Genomic DNA, 19,055 nt, shown 5'->3' on the forward strand with positions numbered 1-19,055 from the left:
GAGAGCTCTCCATTTTTATAGTAATATTGCGATCCATACACAAAGTTACAAAATAAATCTAATAACTTATCTAAATGTAAACCAAAGTCAAAAGCAGCAGAACAGAACATAACTAACTATATACAAACAAACTGCAATACACACAAACATCTTGTTGCGTGTTGCAATTGCCATGAAAATATTTACTTTAATTTCTATTGCAAGATAGAAAGTTTCGAAACAAAGCGCGTACACTTAAAACACAAAAATTTAAGAACTAAGAGCGTCGCAGCTTCTACATAGATGCAAAAGCATATACACATAGACAAAAAAAAATGGGAAATTCGAAACCAAAAATGTTGTTATTAAAATCGTTCTCTTATTGAAAAACAAAAAGCAAAAAAAAAAAGCAACACAAAAAAAAAACGCGATACAGACCATTTGTCAAATTGCAAAAAAAAATTATAACAATAATTTAAAAAAGGCAAACAAAAAACCAAAAAGGAAAAAAAAACTTATGTACATTCAATGTTATAGCAAATTTATTAACTAAACATTTAAAGACGTAAAAAGGCAAGACAGTGGAAAGGAAAATTCGACATAAATTTATTGTCTAATTTTGATTTAAACTGTACGACATTATTGAGCTTTTTGTATACACCACCACCACCACCACCCGAGAATCACACAGGCCAGCCAGGTTAAGCAATTATGAATTATGTAGAAGATGCACGTTGTGTTTAACTCTGAGTGATTAGTGGATCGCTTGTTGTAAAGCTAATGTGTTTTCCAGCTTGGAAATATTCTCGTTTCATAGTTGCATTTGATTTGACTGTGGGTGTGTGAAGTGTGTGTGTGTGTGTGTGTGTGTGCGTATATATGTGTGTGCGCAGTGTTGTATGGTAATATATATGCCTATGTGTGTACCATTAAATGTAAAAATTACATACATACATACATACTATATATACTTATATATATATACATAATGGATTTATATAGATGTACAAATTACATATGTATGTATTTTGAATATATACATTTGTATGCAGCTACGTTTGAAAATATGTTTACAACAATTGGCATTGAATTCAATTGGCATTGATATATATTATATATTTTTTAGTTATAAACAAAATTCGAAATTTATACAACATGGGAAACTTTAGTCATTATTAACAATTAAAATTTCAAATGTATATAGTATATATATACATATATCTATATATATATATTATACAAATAACTGTAGACTGTACGCAAAACATTCAAAATTGAAAAATGTAAAAAAAAAACTATGAAACAACAAACAAAAGCCACACACACAACTAATGGTACATGCATAGAGGAAATTATTCTGCACAAGGCAGAAAAAAAACCGTGTTACAAAAAAAAAAAAAAATATTTTAAAAAACGTGTTATTATTATATTATACATGAAAAAAATATATATGTATTACATGAAAATACTGCTGATGAACTTACAATTCAAGATCATTTATGAAACAAAACAAGATTTAAATGAAGTACAATAAAGATTCAAGTGAAGTACTTGTAAAACTGTCTATGTTGCTTAAATGGAAACTTTAATAGTACTAGTAGGCGCTGTCATTGGTTAAACATTTCTCATACAATAGAGCTCGCTAGAAATTGTGTTATAAGTTTTATAAAAACTCTCCTCGAGTGCAGCGTGTGTCTATAAATTCAGTCTTTAAATTATTGAACATGGCCTTTGAATACTCTTCAATAGTGCGCCTGGTGATGCAAATTTACCGGGACAAGTTCTATTGGATGCTTTTTAAGAGCTTTTCAGTTTTCTTTCTCGGCGTACATCTGCTGGGTGAATTCGAAGGTGTGGACTCAATCTTAACTTCTTAATAGTGGATAAACAAACGAAGCAATAAGGCTAAATAAATTGAAAATTATAGTCAAACTATATAAACTGCTTATTTCATTAAAAGTCTTGTATATTGAAAAGTAGAAACATAGACAGTTTTAGTTCGTTTTACAAGCAGTAGGCCTGTAATTTAGTTTTTGTTTTTATTATTTATAGCTTTTGTCAAAATTTAGTCTGTCTCGAAACCGAATTAAAAATTCTAAATATTCTTAAAAGCCATCAATTGTTTAGGGGAAGGCAAACGGTTTCGCAAATAGTCTCTAAATATTTTAAAATTTCAAAGTGCACGTTGCTTTGCAGCAAATTCGTATTCGTTAATTTTTTCTTTTTGTTTAATTTGTCTTGGAGGTAATTTGTACTTGGAACGCACTATGTCTGCCAAAGTTTGCTGCAAGTGCCATGAAGCCGTGTCCCGTCGAGCGATCAATGCGCTGGGCAAGATCTATCATCCGCATCACTTCACGTGCAAGGAATGCGATAAGCCCATAGTTGACGCCGTGTTCAATGTGCAAAAAGGCGAGCCGGTGTGCCAATCGTGTTACCAGGAGAAATACGCCAGCAGGTGTCATTGCTGTGGCACGCTTATAATGGAGCGTGCTATTGTCGCCGCCAAGCGCAAGTGGCATGAGAAGTGTTTTCGCTGTGTACGCTGTCGCAAGTCATTGATAAAGTCAAATTTTTTCGAAGTCAACGGCTATTTATTTTGCAAGCACGACTACCGGAAACTCTTCTCGTCTCGTTGCGCCAGCTGCGAGCAACCAATTGGTGGTAATGCCACCATTGCCCTGAATACCAAGTGGCATGCTGAATGCTTCCGGTGCCTCTGCTGTCAGCAGCCGATCGGTGGGGATTTTGCTATTTACAACGGAGATCCTGTTTGCGCGAATTGTGTTAATCGGTTCTCTGTATATTAGTTCTCAAGTCAATACAACATTTCATTATACCCATACAAAACAAAATCATACCACCATTATAAGAATACTTAATTTTACTACGCACGAATAAAAAAAAAAAACATTTTAAGAGTCTAACGGCCGCTACAATTAACGTTCACATGGGCGTAATATTCTGCTCGATATATAATCCTATCGATACTCTATCGTGCTCAAAGCTTTCGTATCGAGCCATAATTGGAGATAATCGATTGCATGACATTCACGGCGACATCAGTCGCAGTGACAAGTTTTCGTGACTTGATAGCTTACAACTTTGAGTTTTCCTTAGCCCTAAAAATATAATTGTCTATAATGTAAGTTTGCATTTAAAAAGTACACCATTTCGCATTTACAGAAATTAGTTTAGTCGTTGCTCGCCCAGTTTATCTGCTACGACCGTGACAAGTGATTTTTAAAATACTCATTACAAGTCACAGACGAGTAAATTATCGTTCAACTCTAGCCGAAAGTATCGTATCGACTTTGCTGTCAAAAAAAAAACAGTCTTTTTTTTGTAGTGTGTAACACACAGATACTTCAGAAAGCGCGTGCCACTTTAAATTCGACGGCTAAACACAAAAAATTACACAAAAAACTTTGGCTATTATAAAATGGGTAACGTGCTAGCGGCATCATCCGGCGTTGAGCCAACGTCAGCGCGCAGCAACAGCGTAGCTGCCAGTTTGGGTCTGCCGGAACCAGCCACAATACCCACAGAGGTTTCGCAGTCTATTGCGGCCGAAGCGAGCGATGCGGCAAAGGATAACACACTTGAGAATCCCGGCACTGTCGAGGAGTTGCACAAGAAATGCAAAGGTATGTAATGTCATTCATGAATACGCCTATGAAAACACCGCAAAGTGGCTCAAAAACGCCAACAGCCCAACTGATGACATAACCTACAAGCATGTGAGGGGGTCGGTCGGTGCCCCGTTTGTCTGTGTGTGTGTTTATGTGTGCGCGCGCGTGTGTATGCGTGTGTGCTGTGCTGCGTACTGCGTGTGTGTGTGCGTACCTTATTATTGTCTTTGATTATGTATTATCAGTGCACATAGTAGTCAATGTAGAATAATTAAATAAACGTTTTCTCATTCAGATGTACAGGCCATTACCTTTGAGGGCGCCAAGATAATGCTGAACAAGGGCCTCAGCAATCATTTTCAGGTATCCCACTCCATCAACATGAGCACCACTGTGCCAAGCGGTTATCGCTTCGGTGCCACCTATGTGGGCACCAAGCAATACAGTCCAACTGAGGCATTCCCGGTGCTGCTCGGCGACATCGATCCCTCGGGCAATCTGAATGCCAATGTCATACATCAGTTCTCACCGCGTTTGCGCTGCAAGTTTGCCTCGCAGGTAATGTGCTGCTCCCACTGCTGGAGCTGATACTTGTCTCAAGATGTATACAATGAACTACTTGTTGTGAATATTTACAGATACAAGATTCAAAGGTGACGGCCACACAGCTGAGCACAGATTATCGAGGCAATGACTACACCGCATCTATCACGTTGGGCAATCCCAGCATATTCACCAATTCCGGCGTTATTGTGGGCCAGTATTTGCAGTCGGTGACGCAGCGCATGGCTCTGGGTGCTGAGGTGGCCTATCAGTATGGACCAAATGTGCCCGGACGACAGATTGCCATTGTTTCGGCTGTGGGACGCTACTCCACCGGTGATTCCATTTGGTCTGGCACCCTGGGACCCAGTGGACTGCATTTGTGCTACTATCAGAAGGCCAGCGAACAGCTGCAGATTGGCGTCGAGGTTGAAACAAGTCTGCGCATGCAGGAATCTGTTGCCACCATTGGCTATCAAATTGATTTGCCCAAGGCAGATCTCGTCTTCAGAGGTTAGATACGCAAGCATTTAAGTAAACAATTACTATATATTAATTATCAATACTCAACAGGCTCTATTGACTCAAATTGGCACATTTCGGGCGTGCTGGAGAAGCGTCTGCAACCACTGCCGTTCTCGTTCTCTCTTAGCGGACGCATGAACCATGTAAAGAATCAATTCAAGCTCGGCTGTGGGCTGATGATTGGATAAAGCCACTTAACAAACAATAACCAGTCAGCAATCAACAATAACAGCAACTTCAACAGCAGCACCAGCAAATGCCGGCACCCAACAACCAACAATAGCAACAGATAGAGCAGCAAAAACAAACAGTTATCAGAAATGCATTATCCTAATTATCATCATCATCCTACATACATATACACAGAACACAACACACACACACACACACACACACAGCAGCAGCAGGCAAAACGTAATTGTTCATTTGTTTTAAATATGACCCACTTTTGACTTTAACTCGTCTCTCAAAAAATTGCAATTGTAAATGTATAAATTATAAAGCAAACAAACCAAAAGGCGAGCGACAACAAGCAAGAGGAGTAAATAAACAGCAAGTTCAAAAACAAAAGAAAAGAAACCTTAAAAAAACGAATTGTAGCTCCATGTATGCCATTCTTTAGTTCGTAGCAAAGAGCAATTGCTTTAGTATAACATTTTAATGGACATGTATTGCTTGATTTTAGCCATATACAACTGATGTACATACATACAACTACATTAATATAATGAAATTATTGCATTGTCATGTCCTTAATACCTGTCTCGCTCTACACACACACACACACACGCCTGCAAGCATAGTATATGTTCAAAAAAAAAAAAGAAAGCATAGAATTCCAATTCCAAAAGCCTCAGCTAAATCATTTTTTACACCTAAGTTGCTTTCCTACCAACAAAATGTCTACGCATTTAAACGTATGTACAACAACAACAAACGCTTTAATTTCCCCTAATGCAACAATGAGTAGTAGAACAACTAGTTGTTGAAATGAAAAAGAATGCGTATAAATTTGCTTAAAACAAAATACACTGCTTTAAGTTTATAATTCTTAAATTATAAATTAGTTTCTAGTTAACAATGACAGAAAATTTTTGTTAAACATTTTATTTTATTTGGCTCTACCGTTGTAGACGCCAAAGATGCTGTGGGGAAACCAAACTAAACCTAAAAAAGAAAAAAAAAATAAAGAACAAACTGTATATGTTATAGTAAGCCTATATTTTATTTCAACTTGGAATCGCAAAGGGCGTTGCTATATCTATATCTGTCTCACTCTGTGCCGCCGCAGGCTGCCAGCAAATTGTAAAGCAATTTTAAATAATGTCTGAAAAGCTACACAATAATTTTTGAAATCTTTGGCAACCAGTGGCCAAGGATAAAATTAAAAACAAGCGAAAGTTCTCCAACAAATTTGTTATACAATCGGTTAAAGAGCAGCGTTGTTATCTCTGTTGTTTAGATAAGAAAGTAAGCACACACATATTTATAAATACTACAAGCTGTAAAAGACTGACACAACTGGCGCAAAATATGTAATTGGATCAGCTGCTGAAATTGCGTCAATTAAGTGACCTCCAAAGTACTGAGCTGACGCTCCATGGAGCAGTCAGAGACTTTAACGGAGCAAGCGTCGTTTTACTTTTTATATACTTTTAACGGGCTATTATTATTTAACATTATTTTTATATTATCTATTATAACTATACATTTTATGTTCGGTAGTCTTATTGTTTCCTGCTAAATAAAATTAATGTAACTTGCAAAATAAAATGCGGTTTCATTTTATATTGGATAGGAAAAGAGATCGTAGGGTAAGTATTTTGTCAATTGAAGACAGTCCTTGAGAATTCGAGCTCGAAAGCTTTATTATTCCAACCACTTGCTACTGATCTGATTTGACTGCATGCAACAGCAATTTTAACATTAGGATTAATAATTCAGCAACAGCAATAATTACATCAACCTCATATAATTGCGTGCAAAGTAATACTCCTTAGTGAAACCCTTTATTTATTTTCTAGCAGCCTAATATAGTCTGCAGTAGACTCCAAGATGCAAACCTATGACTCATGACGTTTTCTCTCCCTCTCATCCAAGATTATGGAATTATAGATGATTACACTCAGGAACTTTCTCCGTAGAATAAATGCAGAAGAGATTGTGTTTCAACTTGTGTGTTTTTTATATATTTTTTTGTTTGTTTATTTATAAATTTTCACTTATTACAAAAATACTCTTAATTTCCTTTACTCATTGTATTTTCAAGTTTTAGGTTATAAAATAAAATTAAAAGCAAACAAAATGGCAAAACGCGTGCCAAGGAGTCGGAAAAAAAGCGAAATCATAATTATAAAACCAAGTTAGAGGAGTTGTGTATATATCAGATCAGAATATGCTCAACTGTGACACACCCTGCGTGAAGAATATACATATATTTTATAGGGGACACGCTCTCCAACATAGATAGATACATACATAAAAACATATGTACAAACTTGAATGTTGCTTTTTTTAGGCGATCGGCTTGCGATTCTTAGGAAAAAGGCTGTAGGATAGCGTGTGTGCTTTGCAAGGATATAGATTAAAGATCGTAATTAAAAGAAATTTTTTGTACAAGAATTGAATTTTTGACTTGAACTAAACACAAAATAAGTAGTTTTGAATAGCTCTGTTATTAAATGCATATTGTCTATGCACATGTTCTCAATCAATCAGTTTATGTATATCAAATACATAAAGCGCTCTTTAATAATACAACAAATTACAAAAAAAAAAAACTCATAATAATAAAGAATAAAATAAAATAAAATACATTCAGGCGGGCAATTAAGTGAAAATTATTACAAATTACAAATCAAATGATTTTTTAGCTCTTAAAGAAAGGCAACGGTGGCTGCTAAAATATAAAGATTTGTTTGTTGATGTACTCTCGTTTAGATTAGGTTAAGTTAAGCTCCACTATATATGCTCTAACTAGCATATATATATGCTAAGTATATAGTATGTGTGTATATATGTAAATGTTTTGTATACTTTGTAGTTGTAGTTGCTTGTCATTCAAATCGATTGCGTTGATAGGGAGGGCTGGAGCTCTTCTAGTGTAAAGTTGTCCAAAAAAAAGGTAGTTATATATATATGTATATTATATGATAATAATAACTGTGCATGGCTCGATAGAACACTACTCCGAAATATCAATTGGAATGGATGTGGTAAATGTCGGCGTCTCCAGCTCCTCATGCTTTTTCATTTTGAGACTCTGCAAAAGGCGAAAGCGAGAGAGTGCGTAAGTAAATAGTTAGTATGGATATAAGATAATCTCCTACCTGTTGCAGCTTATAGTGATTGATAATGTCCTGATCGGCTGGGCATGATTGTGTAAAGGCATCCAGTTGATACATGTGATACATATAACGCCAAAGCGCTGTCAAGTGTGTCTGCAATGGAAGAAGTAGAAACAAATTTCGTTAGCACTAATTAACACCTATCTCTCTCTCTCTCTCTCTCTGTGTCTTTCTGTTGCTTACCGGTATCTCAAAGTCCACAAAGTACTTGCCAGCCACACGTATATGCTGCAAACGTGGCATCAGCTCACAGTCGAAGCAGCACATGGTGTCGCCGGTTAGGAAACGTGTATTGCGTGCAACCAGATGATCATTGATCTTCTTCAGATGCGACATGAGCGCATTGTTCTTTGCCTCATCCTTCTTCACCAGCATCAGCTTCAATTTCACATACAAGTTCTCAATCAGCGTGGCCACCTCCTTGTCCTGCACAAACAGATTATAGCCACCGGGTATTGATTTCATGATATGCCTTTCGATTTTCTCATTCTCCAATATGGCCAGACCATTATCAATCAATATGGGTGGATGTGTTGCCTCGAAGTTGGTGCGAAAATCTGGTGGCGGCTTCTGCATATCCACTGTGGTCACCTTCAGACTGATCGTCTTCAGCTCGGCCAGCAGATACAGATCCATAAAGTACTCCTGACAGAACAGGCAGGCGCCCTTGCGTCGGCCATCGATGGTCGAAGCCTAGAAATAAAAGCATTTCATAAAATTTTATATTGGCTTTGAATTGCTTTTGGGCACTTGAGCCCCACAAATGATAATCAAGTGAAGCATGTGACATCATCAGTATCTACATAATTGAATTGAATGCGAGTGAGTTCGTCGCATGATGAATTGTTGACGCAACGTCTCAAACAGGCAAGCAAACAAACAAAACTAAACTACAGCTGGAGCGGAGCGGAGCGGCATTAACGTTAATCCTGCCTGCAACAGGAAATGCCGTGCCCTCCCAGATAAACTAAGCGGGCATCCGCTTCGGTCACGCCTGCGTGCCAATGCCGAAGCGTCAGTTACTATTTAAGGCGTGTGATGTCATCATATTTTGTGCCTTTGCCTTTAACTGATGTTGTTAACTTGTTGATTTATCGACAGCCGGCGTTAAGTGCTTGCGTGTGCGTGTGTGTGTGTGTGTGTGAGCGTTAGATAAAAACAAAATGGCAAATATGGTTAGCCAACTGCATTTACAGCTTGCCACACCCACAATAGCGCCCACTATGATGCACTGCAGCATGGACAAAGCTTTAACTGTTTATATTTATCTCTATTGTTAGTTGCACAATGCCAGGCAATGTCAAAGTTCAGCAGGCGACAAGCCTAGATACATTTGTATCTATTGCTATTTGAGTTGCAGTCGCATTTATTGACGTATATGGCAAAATGACAAAAAGCTAAATGTCAAATTAAATATATGTGCATATATAGCTGCCAGCTATGTGTGTGTGTGTGTGTGTGCGTGTGTGCATGAGAGAGCGAGAGGGGCATAAGCATTAGATCATTAGTTGTGCGTTCTTACATTTCACAGTTGGTTTAACTGTCAAGTTCTCTGCTCTCATTTTATATATTTCTTGCTTTTGCTTGCGTTTTGATCTCGAGCCAAGCAATTAAATAGAAATAATAGTGCGATAAGATTATACAAATATGTATATATATATATATAATATAGCAGAGCAGAGCGCGGCAGACTAACAATCATAAATAAAAGCGAAAAGCAAACACACACACACACACACACACACACACACACATTGGCATATGCATGTGTGTGAGATACGTTATTTTTGGAACCGGTTAGCAGCAGCGCTGACAGCTGCAGCGGCATTCAAAACTACAAAAAAAAAATACAGCACGCATACATACTTAACATCTGTATCTATGTACATTGGTATGTATCTGTAAAATTTTGCATTTCATTTTCGGTTGAGGGCGGCAGACAGACAGACAGTTTGCCAACCTTGAGATCTTTCTTTTGCCCCATAACCAAAACGCCCTCAATCGTTCCATTTACACACACACACGCACATATAGATACATATGTATGCCTATATCTTATCAGCTATAGCAGCGGAAACATTTCAACCTCACCTCATCATAACAGCCGACAACGGCTTCACTTATAAATGATGAAGTAATACCATAAAAACAAAAAAAAGTAAGAAATAAATATGTACGAGTATTAATAAAAAAAAAAAGAAAAATAATTTTTATTATCAAGTGTGTGTATGAAGTAAGAACGCAAACGCGAACGTGAGTTGCCTCGCTTGGTTGGCTGGTTGGCTCGTCGTATCTTGGCCTAAATTGGTAAATGGCTAATGAGTTTTGTATTCTCTGCTTCTCTCCCCCCTCCCCCAACACTGCTCTGCTTTACTCTCATTATTATTATTGTATTTATATTTATGGCGTGCGGCAACGTCAAGTCAACGTCAATTTCATTTAGAGCCCAACTGAACTGACTTAATTGCTATTTTAGTAAACGAAGATAGCAAAGTGAGAAGGTTTAAGTCTCATGTATAAATTAATTATTTATAACGCTGTGCCACACACAACAAATTAACACATGTAACAATAAATTTAAAATTTTATTTATATATGGGCAATAGAGGCATTTAGTTCAAGCTTAAGTTATGGCTAGCCATAAACAAAAAAAACTTTGAATAGATTTTACTAAAGCAGCTCCAATTTAAGAATTAGTGGCGTGAAACAAATTTGATAAAATATTTTTTAAATTCTAAATAATTGAACAAATTTATTTCAGCTAACAAGCTAAACAGAATTAAAACTAAAGATAATATGACTGACTGCATATCTTTTGTTTGAAGCTAAATTTTCCCTAATTTTCGTCACTCAAAACAATTAAAGCAACTGTTGCAGTTATAACTGTGTATGTGTGTGTGTAGGTGTGGGAGTGTGTGTGGGGGGCCTCTGGCCAAGGAGGCGGAAAAGTGCAACACGAGAAAAACCAGTTTTTGAGTTCAATGATTGTTTGTTGTTTTTGATTGTTTTGTCTTCGTACTTGCTTTATACATATGCATGCAAGTTTGTATGTGTATGTGTGCGTTTTGTTTTGTTTGTTTGCTGGCCCGGCTCTGGCTCTGCACGCCAGGCAGCATACCGAGCTCCTATGTTTGTTAGTTGAAAAAAGAGTGAATGCTGTTTGTTATTGTTGTTGTTTTTGTGATTACTACAGCTGCTTTCTTCAGCTATTTGGGCGCACACACACACACATGCCACATGCATAGGCCAAATTGAACTTTCACTTTTTGCTTAAACGCTTTATTTGTACATTGTATGCGCATTTAGTTTTGCGCTTTGTATTTTTTATTGTCGGTTTTCCTTTTGCTTTTTCTTTTCCTTTTCCTTTTCAATTGTAAATGCCAATGCCTGGGCATAATGTCAAAGACGCTTCTCTTACTCAGCTGACAGCGCAGCCGCAGCGCTAAGCACAACAGGTGTGCGCAGTCAGGAAAAGCCACCACCAACTGCTGCTGCGGCTGCTGCTCTTAAAGGGGGAATTGGGGGATAGTGGAGTTTTAGTTGAAGTTGCATTAGTCATGGCACTTTTATTGTTTTAGGGCGCGGCATACTGACTCAAAGTATGCGTATGTGTGTGTGTGCGTGGGCGGCAAACGAGGATTGGCCATAACAATTGTTGGGCTTACTAATAAAGTCAACATTCGACAATTAGCGGCGCAAACAAAAAGTTGAAGAGCTAATGACGAGCGCGCCAAAGAGATTTCGAAATTGCACACACACACACACATAAAGTTTGTCTAAATGTGTGTTGTGTGTGTGTGTGTGTGTGTGAGGGAGAGAGCAATTTTCAATTGCGCTCATTGTCAGATAAGAAGTTATTAGGCAACGCTGCTGCCAATACCAATGTAAATTTACACACACACACAGACATACAAACAGTTTGCAAGAAGTTCTTAAAAAGCAAAGGAGAAAAGCGCAGAACGCTATATTGTACGCTTGAGAAACCAGTTTCAGCGATGCTTAGAAACAACAACAACAAGAGCAAACATACAGATATAGATAGATAGATAGACAAGAGCGCGACGAATAAATCCAATAAAATGATGATGTGATAAAATAAAATTGAAATACGTACATATCTACATATGTATATGTATGTCTGTCTGTATAAATTTGATGACGGTGAGCCAAGAACCAAATGGAACTCGTGCATGCATAAGTGTGTGTGTGTGTGTGTGTGTGTGTGTGTGTGTGTGTGTGTGTGTGTGTGTGTGTCTGTGTGCTTGTGTTTGTGCAGTTGTTGCAACAACAGCATTTTCACTTTGTTGCTGGCAATGAAAATTTTGCATCAACATTTGTTCAAACACACACACATACTTGCATTTGCATTTAGTCTGCATGTGTGTGCATAATTTGTTCATGTTGCTGTTGTAGCCCGCGACTTAAGACTCACCTTTATAATCAATTCGATCTCGGGCACATCATATTTGCCAGTTCCATTTGTCGTCTCCTGTTGCGGCTGTGTCTCAACGTCGCTGGCTGACATGTTGTTTTTTTCTTTACTTTACTTTTTTTTATATTGCTTTAGCAAAGCTCTTTTCTCTTCTAGCTTTCTTATTCACAAACTTTAAAGTTTTACGTTTTGCTGCTGCTTCTTATCGTTGTCGTCGTTGTTTCTTAGCCGTCCGCGTGACGTGCGTACGTGTTTTTCGTATTTTTCTCTTTCCTTAGCTGCCTGCTGGAGCTATTTGTTAATTTATTTTGCTAATACACACGCGCACAACAATAACACAAATCTACAAAAATATACACTGTTCTATCGTTCACTTAGTAGCTTGTGCATTAATGTATAATCGGCTGCCAAAAAAAATTCGACGTCTGTCTCTGCTCGCAACTTAGTTAAAACTAACAGTGTGACCAGCCGCTGCCTGCCTTAAAAATAAATTTAGTCAAAACCAGTGTTGCCAATTGATTTTCGCAAAAAAGACAACAAGACAAAAAAAACGACAAGAAAAAAAGCTAAAAGGATTTGTTAACATTCTCCCACCAATTAAATTCGCCACCAATTAAATTAAATCTATGACAAGCAAGATTTCTACATGTTTCAAATTTTTTTCGGCTGAAGCTGTTTGAAAAAGCTGGAGTAGACCAAACTTGCACAGCTCGTGTATATCGAGTGGCAATAATTTATCGCCGGCAAGAAAAAAAAACTGGCAACACTGCTATCGGGCCGGCGTGCCCATATTTATATGTCACTTTGTTACAACAATTTAATGCATGTGCATATAGAATATAAGATTTGTTAAGCATGGATTTAAACGAACTGTTGCAGCAGGCACAACGCCTGACAAATGAGACCAAAATGGATGTGGAGCTGCCGCGCGTAGAGCGCACGCTCTCCCAAGTGCTGCAAGCAACACAGGAATTACATTCGCGCGTCACCCAAACGGGCACAAACGATCTGCAAGCGTAAGTTAGCTCAAGTCTGTTATAATTATACGAAAATCTATGTACATTATTTACTACAGACACATATTGCTGGGGTCGCGAGGCGTAGATTTGCCCAAGCTCGCACAGAAACTGGAATTGTTAAGCGCGCGTAAATCTTTCGAACCATTGAATCCCATTGCTGACACCGATGTGCTTGGGTATTTAAAGAATGAGCGCGAGAATGCTATTATTGCTGTTATTGAGGAGACAAACAGAAATGTAAGTTAAACACACAATAATGGCGAATATACATTAATGGCAATGCTTTCGTTGCAGATATTCAAGACTGTAGAGCGTAACAAGATACGCAGCATATTTGCCGAGTGGGGCGATGAAAAGGAGCGTTTACTTAACGCTTTAGTTGGTCCCGATCATGATGATTTCGGTGCTGTGCATCGCCAAATGGTGCCGACAGTATTGCCGCAGATACCGCATCCGCGTTCGCGTCTCAGTCGGATGGAGACGCTCTACGCCAAGGAGATAAGCTTTTACAATCAGCAACAAAGCAGCAACCAACGTGCTGGCCTGCTAAACAAGCTTAACCTGCTGGTCAAAACTGACACCGATGAGTTTGACGTAACGATTAGCGAAATGTGGGCCGTGCTGGCTTATATGTCGAATGTGGCGCCAGTTTCGCGCAATGTTGAACCCATAAAGTCTCGTCAATCGGGCCACAAATTTGCGCAGCAGGCGCGCCAATATCTGGAGCAGCGCTACAAAGAATACATGAAAACTATCATACAAAAGAATCGCATTGTGGCTCAACGCGGCGGCATACCCAATGTCTACAATACGGTCGGTTCGTATGTAAATATTACTTTCCAGAAGGCGCAGTCGTTGCTAGGACTACACGATGTGGCCGATGGACGCCCGCTGTGGGCGCTAGTCTTTTATTGCTTAAGATGCGGTGGTCTTGATGCTGCCATCCAGTACCTCAGCGAGGCTGGCAGCTGCTCCGAGTTGATCAAGTTGTTGCAGCATAAGAAGCAGCTGCTAAAGGAACGCTCCACGCAGCACGAGCTGGGTGATTTGGAGCGTCCGCATGCCAAGCTGGAGGGTCAGCTAAAGCTGGAGTATTGCAACAAGCTTCGTAACTGCACTGATCCCTACAAGAAGGCGGTAAGCAATTACATTATTTTTCAACGCCTTAATTTTCTTACTCTCTCTCTCTCCCTCTCTTTTACATTTAGGTGTATGCCGTTATCTTGGCCTGTGATCCGCATGAGCAGCATGCGGATATTGTGCATAACATCGAGGACTTTCTCTGGATACAGCTGTCCGTGCTGCGCAGCGACGAACACACTGATTATCACGGCGATCGTCTTACCTACGGTGGCCTGCAGTCGCTTATTTTGGAAAAGTATGGCGAGAGTTATTTCAATGCACACGAGAAGGCGCCGCTCTATTTCCTGGTGCTCGTGCTCACGGGTCAGTTCGAGTCCGCCATTGAGTTCTTGGCGCGCACGGAGAAACTACGCGCTCATGCTGTGCACATGGCCATAGCATTGAATGAGCTTTCGATGCTGGCCACACCCAGCAATGTGCAACAGCCGCTGCTTAGCGCCGAGCCCACTGATCCCAAGCCCATGCGTCGTCTTAACTTGGCGCGTCTCATCATCATGTATGCCAAGAGCTTTGAGCAATCGGACACCAGCCTGGCGCTGCAATATTATTACATGCTGCGCCATTTCAAGGCCTCCGATGGACGCAACCTCATGCTGACTTGCGTTTGTGATCTGCTGCTGGAGCATTCCGATGAGAAGATGGTGCTGTTGATCTTTGGCACGCCAGATCCTCATGAGCCGAATCTCTATGTGGGCGGCATCTTTTCACAGTTTCCGACTATGGAGCAGGACAAGTATGCGCTGGCCGGCATGGCGGGCGATGAGCTGGCAAACCGCATACAGTTTGAGGCGGCGCTGGGTCTCTACATCATAGCTGGGCAGCTGGATAAGGGATTGCGTTTGTTGTGCTCACTGCTTACGCAGGTGGTGCATCAACCTATGCGTCCCGGTGGCATGCGTGAGCAGCTGCTGCCGCTGACGGAGCAAATGGATTTGGCGCTAACCAGGCGCAAATGCGATATAGATGAGCAACTGTTGTCGATGTATACACGCTTGATTCAGCTGCGCAGTTTCTTTGACTACTACCATGCAGGTGAATCGCGTAAGGCTGCCGAGACGCTAGCCAAGCATCACATTACGCCCGATAGCTGCAATGATGTCGATGACTGCATCAGCAACTTGAAGCAAATCGGCGCCGATGTGATTAAGGTTATGCCCGATGTGCTGCTGGCTGCCATGAGCATCATCTATGATGAATATAAGACACTCAAGTCGAATAGATCCAGCATTACCAGCAGCAATGTTAGTCTGGCCCTAGAGGATGCCACCCGGTCACAGAGTCACGAGGAACTGCTGCAGTTGCAGTATCTGCGTGGACGCGCCAAGGCACTGACCAATATGGCTGCAACACTGCCCTATCGCATGCCGGCCGATACCAACAATCGCCTTGTGCAGCTGGAGATTTTGATGCACTAACCGTTCTTGCTTTGTTTACATAAATGAAGTTCGCTTTTATTAAAAATTAGTTTATATAGTATATGTATATGTGTGTATATCAAATGGTTATTGGAAAATTTTGTGCGTATATTGCATAAGTGGGCGTGGCTTAGCCCATATACTGATAGGATGCGCATACGGGCTCCTGGTGGCGCGCATGCGGTGATGATTGCAGTGCCAAACGCTGCAAGTGGCAGCCACGACATAGCAGGCGGCCGTCCAAGGGATAACAGCGCTTGTCGGGCTCATCCGTCAGCTGCATGCCGCACTCCTCGCAGATGTAGCAGTCCACATGGAAGTCCCTGTCCATGGACACCACACGCACGGTCTCGTCAGTGCCCTCAACGGGCGTGATGCCTAAAAGAAAATCATTAATACAAACAATTGCTAAAGCTATTGAGCGGGCGGCACGCACCTTTGCCGCAGCTGGCGCACTTGGGCGCAAACATGCTGTGATAGTCGTTGACGCAGTAAATTTTGTGGTCCACATCCACGGTGAAGGGCACGCCGTCCAAGCACTCGTTGCAGATGCAGCAGCGAAAGCAGCCCGGGTGATATGACTTGCCCATAGCTTGTAAGATCTAAAACCAAATAGCATAAATATGAATTAGAGCGAGATAGCTACAGCGATTGCAGGTGACGTTACCATTTCCATGATGAGATGACCACAGATTGCACACTTCTCGGCTGTCTGCTGGAAGCCCGAATACTGCAAAAGAGTTGGAGCAACATGAGTCTATAATATGAGATTTCTCAATATAGAGGCAGAACCTACCATATAGTCCTCCTCGCAATAGACACGCCCATGGACATTGTAGAATGCTTTGCCGCGTAGTGCGCGTCCGCAAGAGCAGCAAATGAAGCAATTGGTGTGATAAAGATTGCCCATGGCCTGGCAGGCCTGTCCGGCACCTTTGACCTTCTCGCCGCAGGTATGACAAATGCCAAAGTATTCTCCATGCTCTTCGCTCTGCTCGATCTCCTCCTCTAGCTGACGTGTCAGCTCCTCGATTTTGCGCTGCGCCTCCGTCGGACCAGCCGGACGCGGCGGTGTGACGCTGTACGGCAGTAAGTTCTTCGTTAGGCCTAAATAGAATGTAAATTTATAAGTATTAATAATGAAGACAAGAAATCAATAAAGATTAAAAATAATATTGCTATGCTGTTTTCAATTGGTTGGTTAGTTACCTCTCCTGGGCCGCAAGGCGGCTGTGTATGCATTTGAGGGATTAAAGGAAATTTAGTAAGCGCTGCCTTTAAAGCTGCAGACTTGGATCCACTTACCTGTGCTGCTTTGCGAGGGTGTTGGCGAGGTGGCCACCACCAGCGGTGCCGTGGGCGCCATGCAATTAGCTCGCAATTGTGACGTTGCTGGCACTGCTGCTGCTGCTTGTGCCGAGGCTGCACTTGTGATGGCTGTGAAGACATTGCTAGTGGCCAATGCCGTTGTTGGCGCTACTGCTGCGGCAGCGACTGGTTGTGGATTGGCTGCGCTGACTGCAGCGATGGCGCTGCTCTTGTGTAGATTGGCCGTCATGCAGACATAGTCGGAGCTATTGATATCCTCTATATAGTTGGGATTAACGGATACATTGATGCCGGCATGTGCAGGCAGTTGCTTAATTGGCGTATGCTGCTGCAGTTTGGCCATCTGAGTGGGCACTGGCGATGACAGCGGACTGCTGAGATGACTCGGCAGTGATAGATTGCGATAACGTTGCGTTGCACCGCTAGCACCACCGCTGGCGATGCCGCCATTGCTGTTATTGCTGCTGCTGCTGCGCTGGTGCAACGGCGAGGCAAGCAGCAACGTTGAGTTTGGTTCCACACTGGTTGGCGTGGGCGTGGCCATTTCTGTATGCTGATAAATGCTTGCTGTGGCTGGTGATGCTTGCGGCTGTGCACGTTGCCCGGAATGCGGTATGATGTTCTCGTAGATGGGCGCCGCCGCGCCCATGCCCATGCTGGACGAGAGCTCCTCTATGGTATTGTGATTATGGTTGTGATTGTGGTTGTGACTGTGCTTGGGCGGCTCCGGCACGGGCGTGTGCGCAAAACGACCGCCACCAATGGGCTGCATTAGCAGATAGTCATTAAGCATGACATTCTGCCTGCTGGCTGGACTCTGCGGCTGCGCGCGCTTTTGATTCGAGTCGAACTGGCCATAGAACTCAAGATTCTCATAGACCGGCGAGTGCTTTTGCGGCGCTATGCGTTGGCCCAGTATTTGCGCTGTGGGCGCATAAATGTGCGCGGCGTGTTGTGTTGCAAGCTCTTGCGCCTGACTGGGCATGGCATTGGCTGCTGTGGCGGCAGCATATTTGTTGCGCTCATATAACTTGTAGTCTTCGCTGTTGGGCAGTCGTTGCAGCTGCGTTGCCTCGTGCATGTAACTCTCTGGTCGTTGCTGATAGCTGCCGATATGCAGGCGTTGCATTAGCTGCTCATAATCTGAGTCAGCAACTCCACCTGGCGCTGCACCTGTGGCAGCGCCCACCATTGCCGCATTGCTGGCATTTCGATGCGTTCGCTGGGTGGTCATTATAAATCAATGCACTTATATACACACACATACGCACACATGCACACACATGCGAATGACTTCAACTTCAACTTCAATCTCCCTAACAAATAGGTATCGGTATCGAACACTTCTCTTTGTTGAGAGAATTTTCTTTGAATAATTCAACAAATGCCTGATTCACTCTGCTTGCGTTTCTCTGCAACGCATTCAGCTGCTGTTTATCAGCTTTGCAGCGGCAACATTTTTTTGTTTAATTACTTTGCGTTTTTGTTTAATGCGCTGAGTAGCACTCCCAATACATATGTAAATGTTTTTTTTTTTTGTTTTTACTAGTGATGGTAGTAATGGCAGTATCGAAGTTAGCTCTGGCACTGCGCAACTGCTCTATTGCAGTTGCGTTACCGATACTTACACAAACATATCGATTGGTAACTAAGCCGCCAAGCTTTTGAATTCTGATTTGAAAATATGAGGC

General features: G+C 41.3%; 5 protein-coding genes across 6 annotated transcripts; 3 read left to right on the top strand and 2 right to left on the bottom strand.

Moving 5' to 3' along the window:
- Positions 1-2,038: 2,038 nt before the first annotated feature.
- On the top strand, positions 2,039-2,892 carry LOC108606049 (paxillin-B). Its single transcript, XM_017995898.2, has one exon. The coding sequence runs from the start codon at positions 2,247-2,249 to the stop codon at positions 2,787-2,789; it is 543 nt and encodes a 180-aa protein (XP_017851387.1). The 5' UTR covers positions 2,039-2,246; the 3' UTR covers positions 2,790-2,892.
- A 413-nt stretch (positions 2,893-3,305) lies between these two features.
- On the top strand, positions 3,306-5,490 carry LOC108607242 (mitochondrial import receptor subunit TOM40 homolog 1). The gene is made up of 4 exons (XM_017997921.1): positions 3,306-3,626; positions 3,907-4,169; positions 4,250-4,667; positions 4,728-5,490. Exons 1-4 carry the CDS (start codon positions 3,422-3,424, stop codon positions 4,865-4,867), a joined length of 1,026 nt encoding a protein of 341 aa, XP_017853410.1. The 5' UTR covers positions 3,306-3,421; the 3' UTR covers positions 4,868-5,490.
- A 1,992-nt stretch (positions 5,491-7,482) lies between these two features.
- Positions 7,483-12,909, bottom strand: LOC108606612 (chloride intracellular channel exc-4). Its single transcript, XM_017996882.2, has 4 exons — positions 12,459-12,909; positions 8,210-8,719; positions 8,009-8,119; positions 7,483-7,941 (listed from the first exon to the last, which is right to left on the bottom strand). Exons 1-4 carry the CDS (start codon positions 12,549-12,551, stop codon positions 7,864-7,866), a joined length of 792 nt encoding a protein of 263 aa, XP_017852371.1. The 5' UTR covers positions 12,552-12,909; the 3' UTR covers positions 7,483-7,863.
- A 198-nt stretch (positions 12,910-13,107) lies between these two features.
- LOC108606610 (nuclear pore complex protein Nup93-1) lies at positions 13,108-16,142 on the top strand. Its single transcript, XM_017996879.2, has 4 exons — positions 13,108-13,474; positions 13,534-13,714; positions 13,772-14,614; positions 14,686-16,142. The coding sequence occupies exons 1-4, from the start codon at positions 13,314-13,316 to the stop codon at positions 16,033-16,035; spliced, it is 2,535 nt and encodes an 844-aa protein (XP_017852368.1). The 5' UTR covers positions 13,108-13,313; the 3' UTR covers positions 16,036-16,142.
- LOC108606611 (LIM domain-containing protein jub) lies at positions 16,081-19,024 on the bottom strand. 2 transcript variants are annotated; one of them, XM_017996880.2, is made up of 6 exons: positions 17,341-19,024; positions 17,245-17,265; positions 16,832-17,142; positions 16,703-16,765; positions 16,472-16,637; positions 16,081-16,413 (listed from the first exon to the last, which is right to left on the bottom strand). In XM_017996880.2, the coding sequence occupies exons 1-6, from the start codon at positions 18,596-18,598 to the stop codon at positions 16,166-16,168; spliced, it is 2,067 nt and encodes a 688-aa protein (XP_017852369.1). In that variant the 5' UTR covers positions 18,599-19,024; the 3' UTR covers positions 16,081-16,165. The 2 variants fall into 2 exon arrangements, with proteins under 2 accessions (XP_017852369.1, XP_017852370.1); XM_017996881.2 differs by lacking the exon at positions 17,245-17,265 and having other exon boundaries at positions 16,083-16,413; positions 17,341-19,023.
- Positions 19,025-19,055: the final 31 nt, after the last annotated feature.

Source organism: Drosophila busckii, chromosome X (genome assembly GCF_011750605.1).
Source record: "Drosophila busckii strain San Diego stock center, stock number 13000-0081.31 chromosome X, ASM1175060v1, whole genome shotgun sequence".
NCBI classification, from domain to species: Eukaryota; Metazoa; Arthropoda; class Insecta; order Diptera; family Drosophilidae; genus Drosophila; species Drosophila busckii.

What these genes read in the sequence shown, in the direction of transcription:
- LOC108606049 (XM_017995898.2), top strand. Translation starts at nt 2,247, where the DNA reads ATGTCTGCCAAAGTTTGCTGCAAGTGCCATGAAGCCGTGTCCCGTCGA.
- LOC108607242 (XM_017997921.1), top strand. Translation starts at nt 3,422, where the DNA reads ATGGGTAACGTGCTAGCGGCATCATCCGGCGTTGAGCCAACGTCAGCG. An exon ending in GTTGCACAAGAAATGCAAAG is followed by an intron (nt 3,627 to 3,906) that starts GTATGTAATGTC and finishes TTTCTCATTCAG; the next exon opens with ATGTACAGGCCATTACCTTT. An exon ending in GGCAGATCTCGTCTTCAGAG is followed by an intron (nt 4,668 to 4,727) that starts GTTAGATACGCA and finishes AATACTCAACAG; the next exon opens with GCTCTATTGACTCAAATTGG.
- LOC108606612 (XM_017996882.2), bottom strand. Translation starts at nt 12,551, where the DNA reads ATGTCAGCCAGCGACGTTGAGACACAGCCGCAACAGGAGACGACAAAT. An exon ending in AGATCGAATTGATTATAAAG is followed by an intron (nt 8,720 to 12,458) that starts GTGAGTCTTAAG and finishes TTTTATTTCTAG; the next exon opens with GCTTCGACCATCGATGGCCG. An exon ending in ATCACTATAAGCTGCAACAG is followed by an intron (nt 7,942 to 8,008) that starts GTAGGAGATTAT and finishes CGCCTTTTGCAG; the next exon opens with AGTCTCAAAATGAAAAAGCA.
- LOC108606610 (XM_017996879.2), top strand. Translation starts at nt 13,314, where the DNA reads ATGGATTTAAACGAACTGTTGCAGCAGGCACAACGCCTGACAAATGAG. An exon ending in TTGAGGAGACAAACAGAAAT is followed by an intron (nt 13,715 to 13,771) that starts GTAAGTTAAACA and finishes CTTTCGTTGCAG; the next exon opens with ATATTCAAGACTGTAGAGCG. An exon ending in CTGATCCCTACAAGAAGGCG is followed by an intron (nt 14,615 to 14,685) that starts GTAAGCAATTAC and finishes TTTTACATTTAG; the next exon opens with GTGTATGCCGTTATCTTGGC.
- LOC108606611 (XM_017996880.2), bottom strand. Translation starts at nt 18,598, where the DNA reads ATGACCACCCAGCGAACGCATCGAAATGCCAGCAATGCGGCAATGGTG. An exon ending in GTCATCTCATCATGGAAATG is followed by an intron (nt 16,638 to 16,702) that starts GTAACGTCACCT and finishes ATTTGGTTTTAG; the next exon opens with ATCTTACAAGCTATGGGCAA. An exon ending in GTGCGCCAGCTGCGGCAAAG is followed by an intron (nt 16,414 to 16,471) that starts GTGCGTGCCGCC and finishes ATTTTCTTTTAG; the next exon opens with GCATCACGCCCGTTGAGGGC.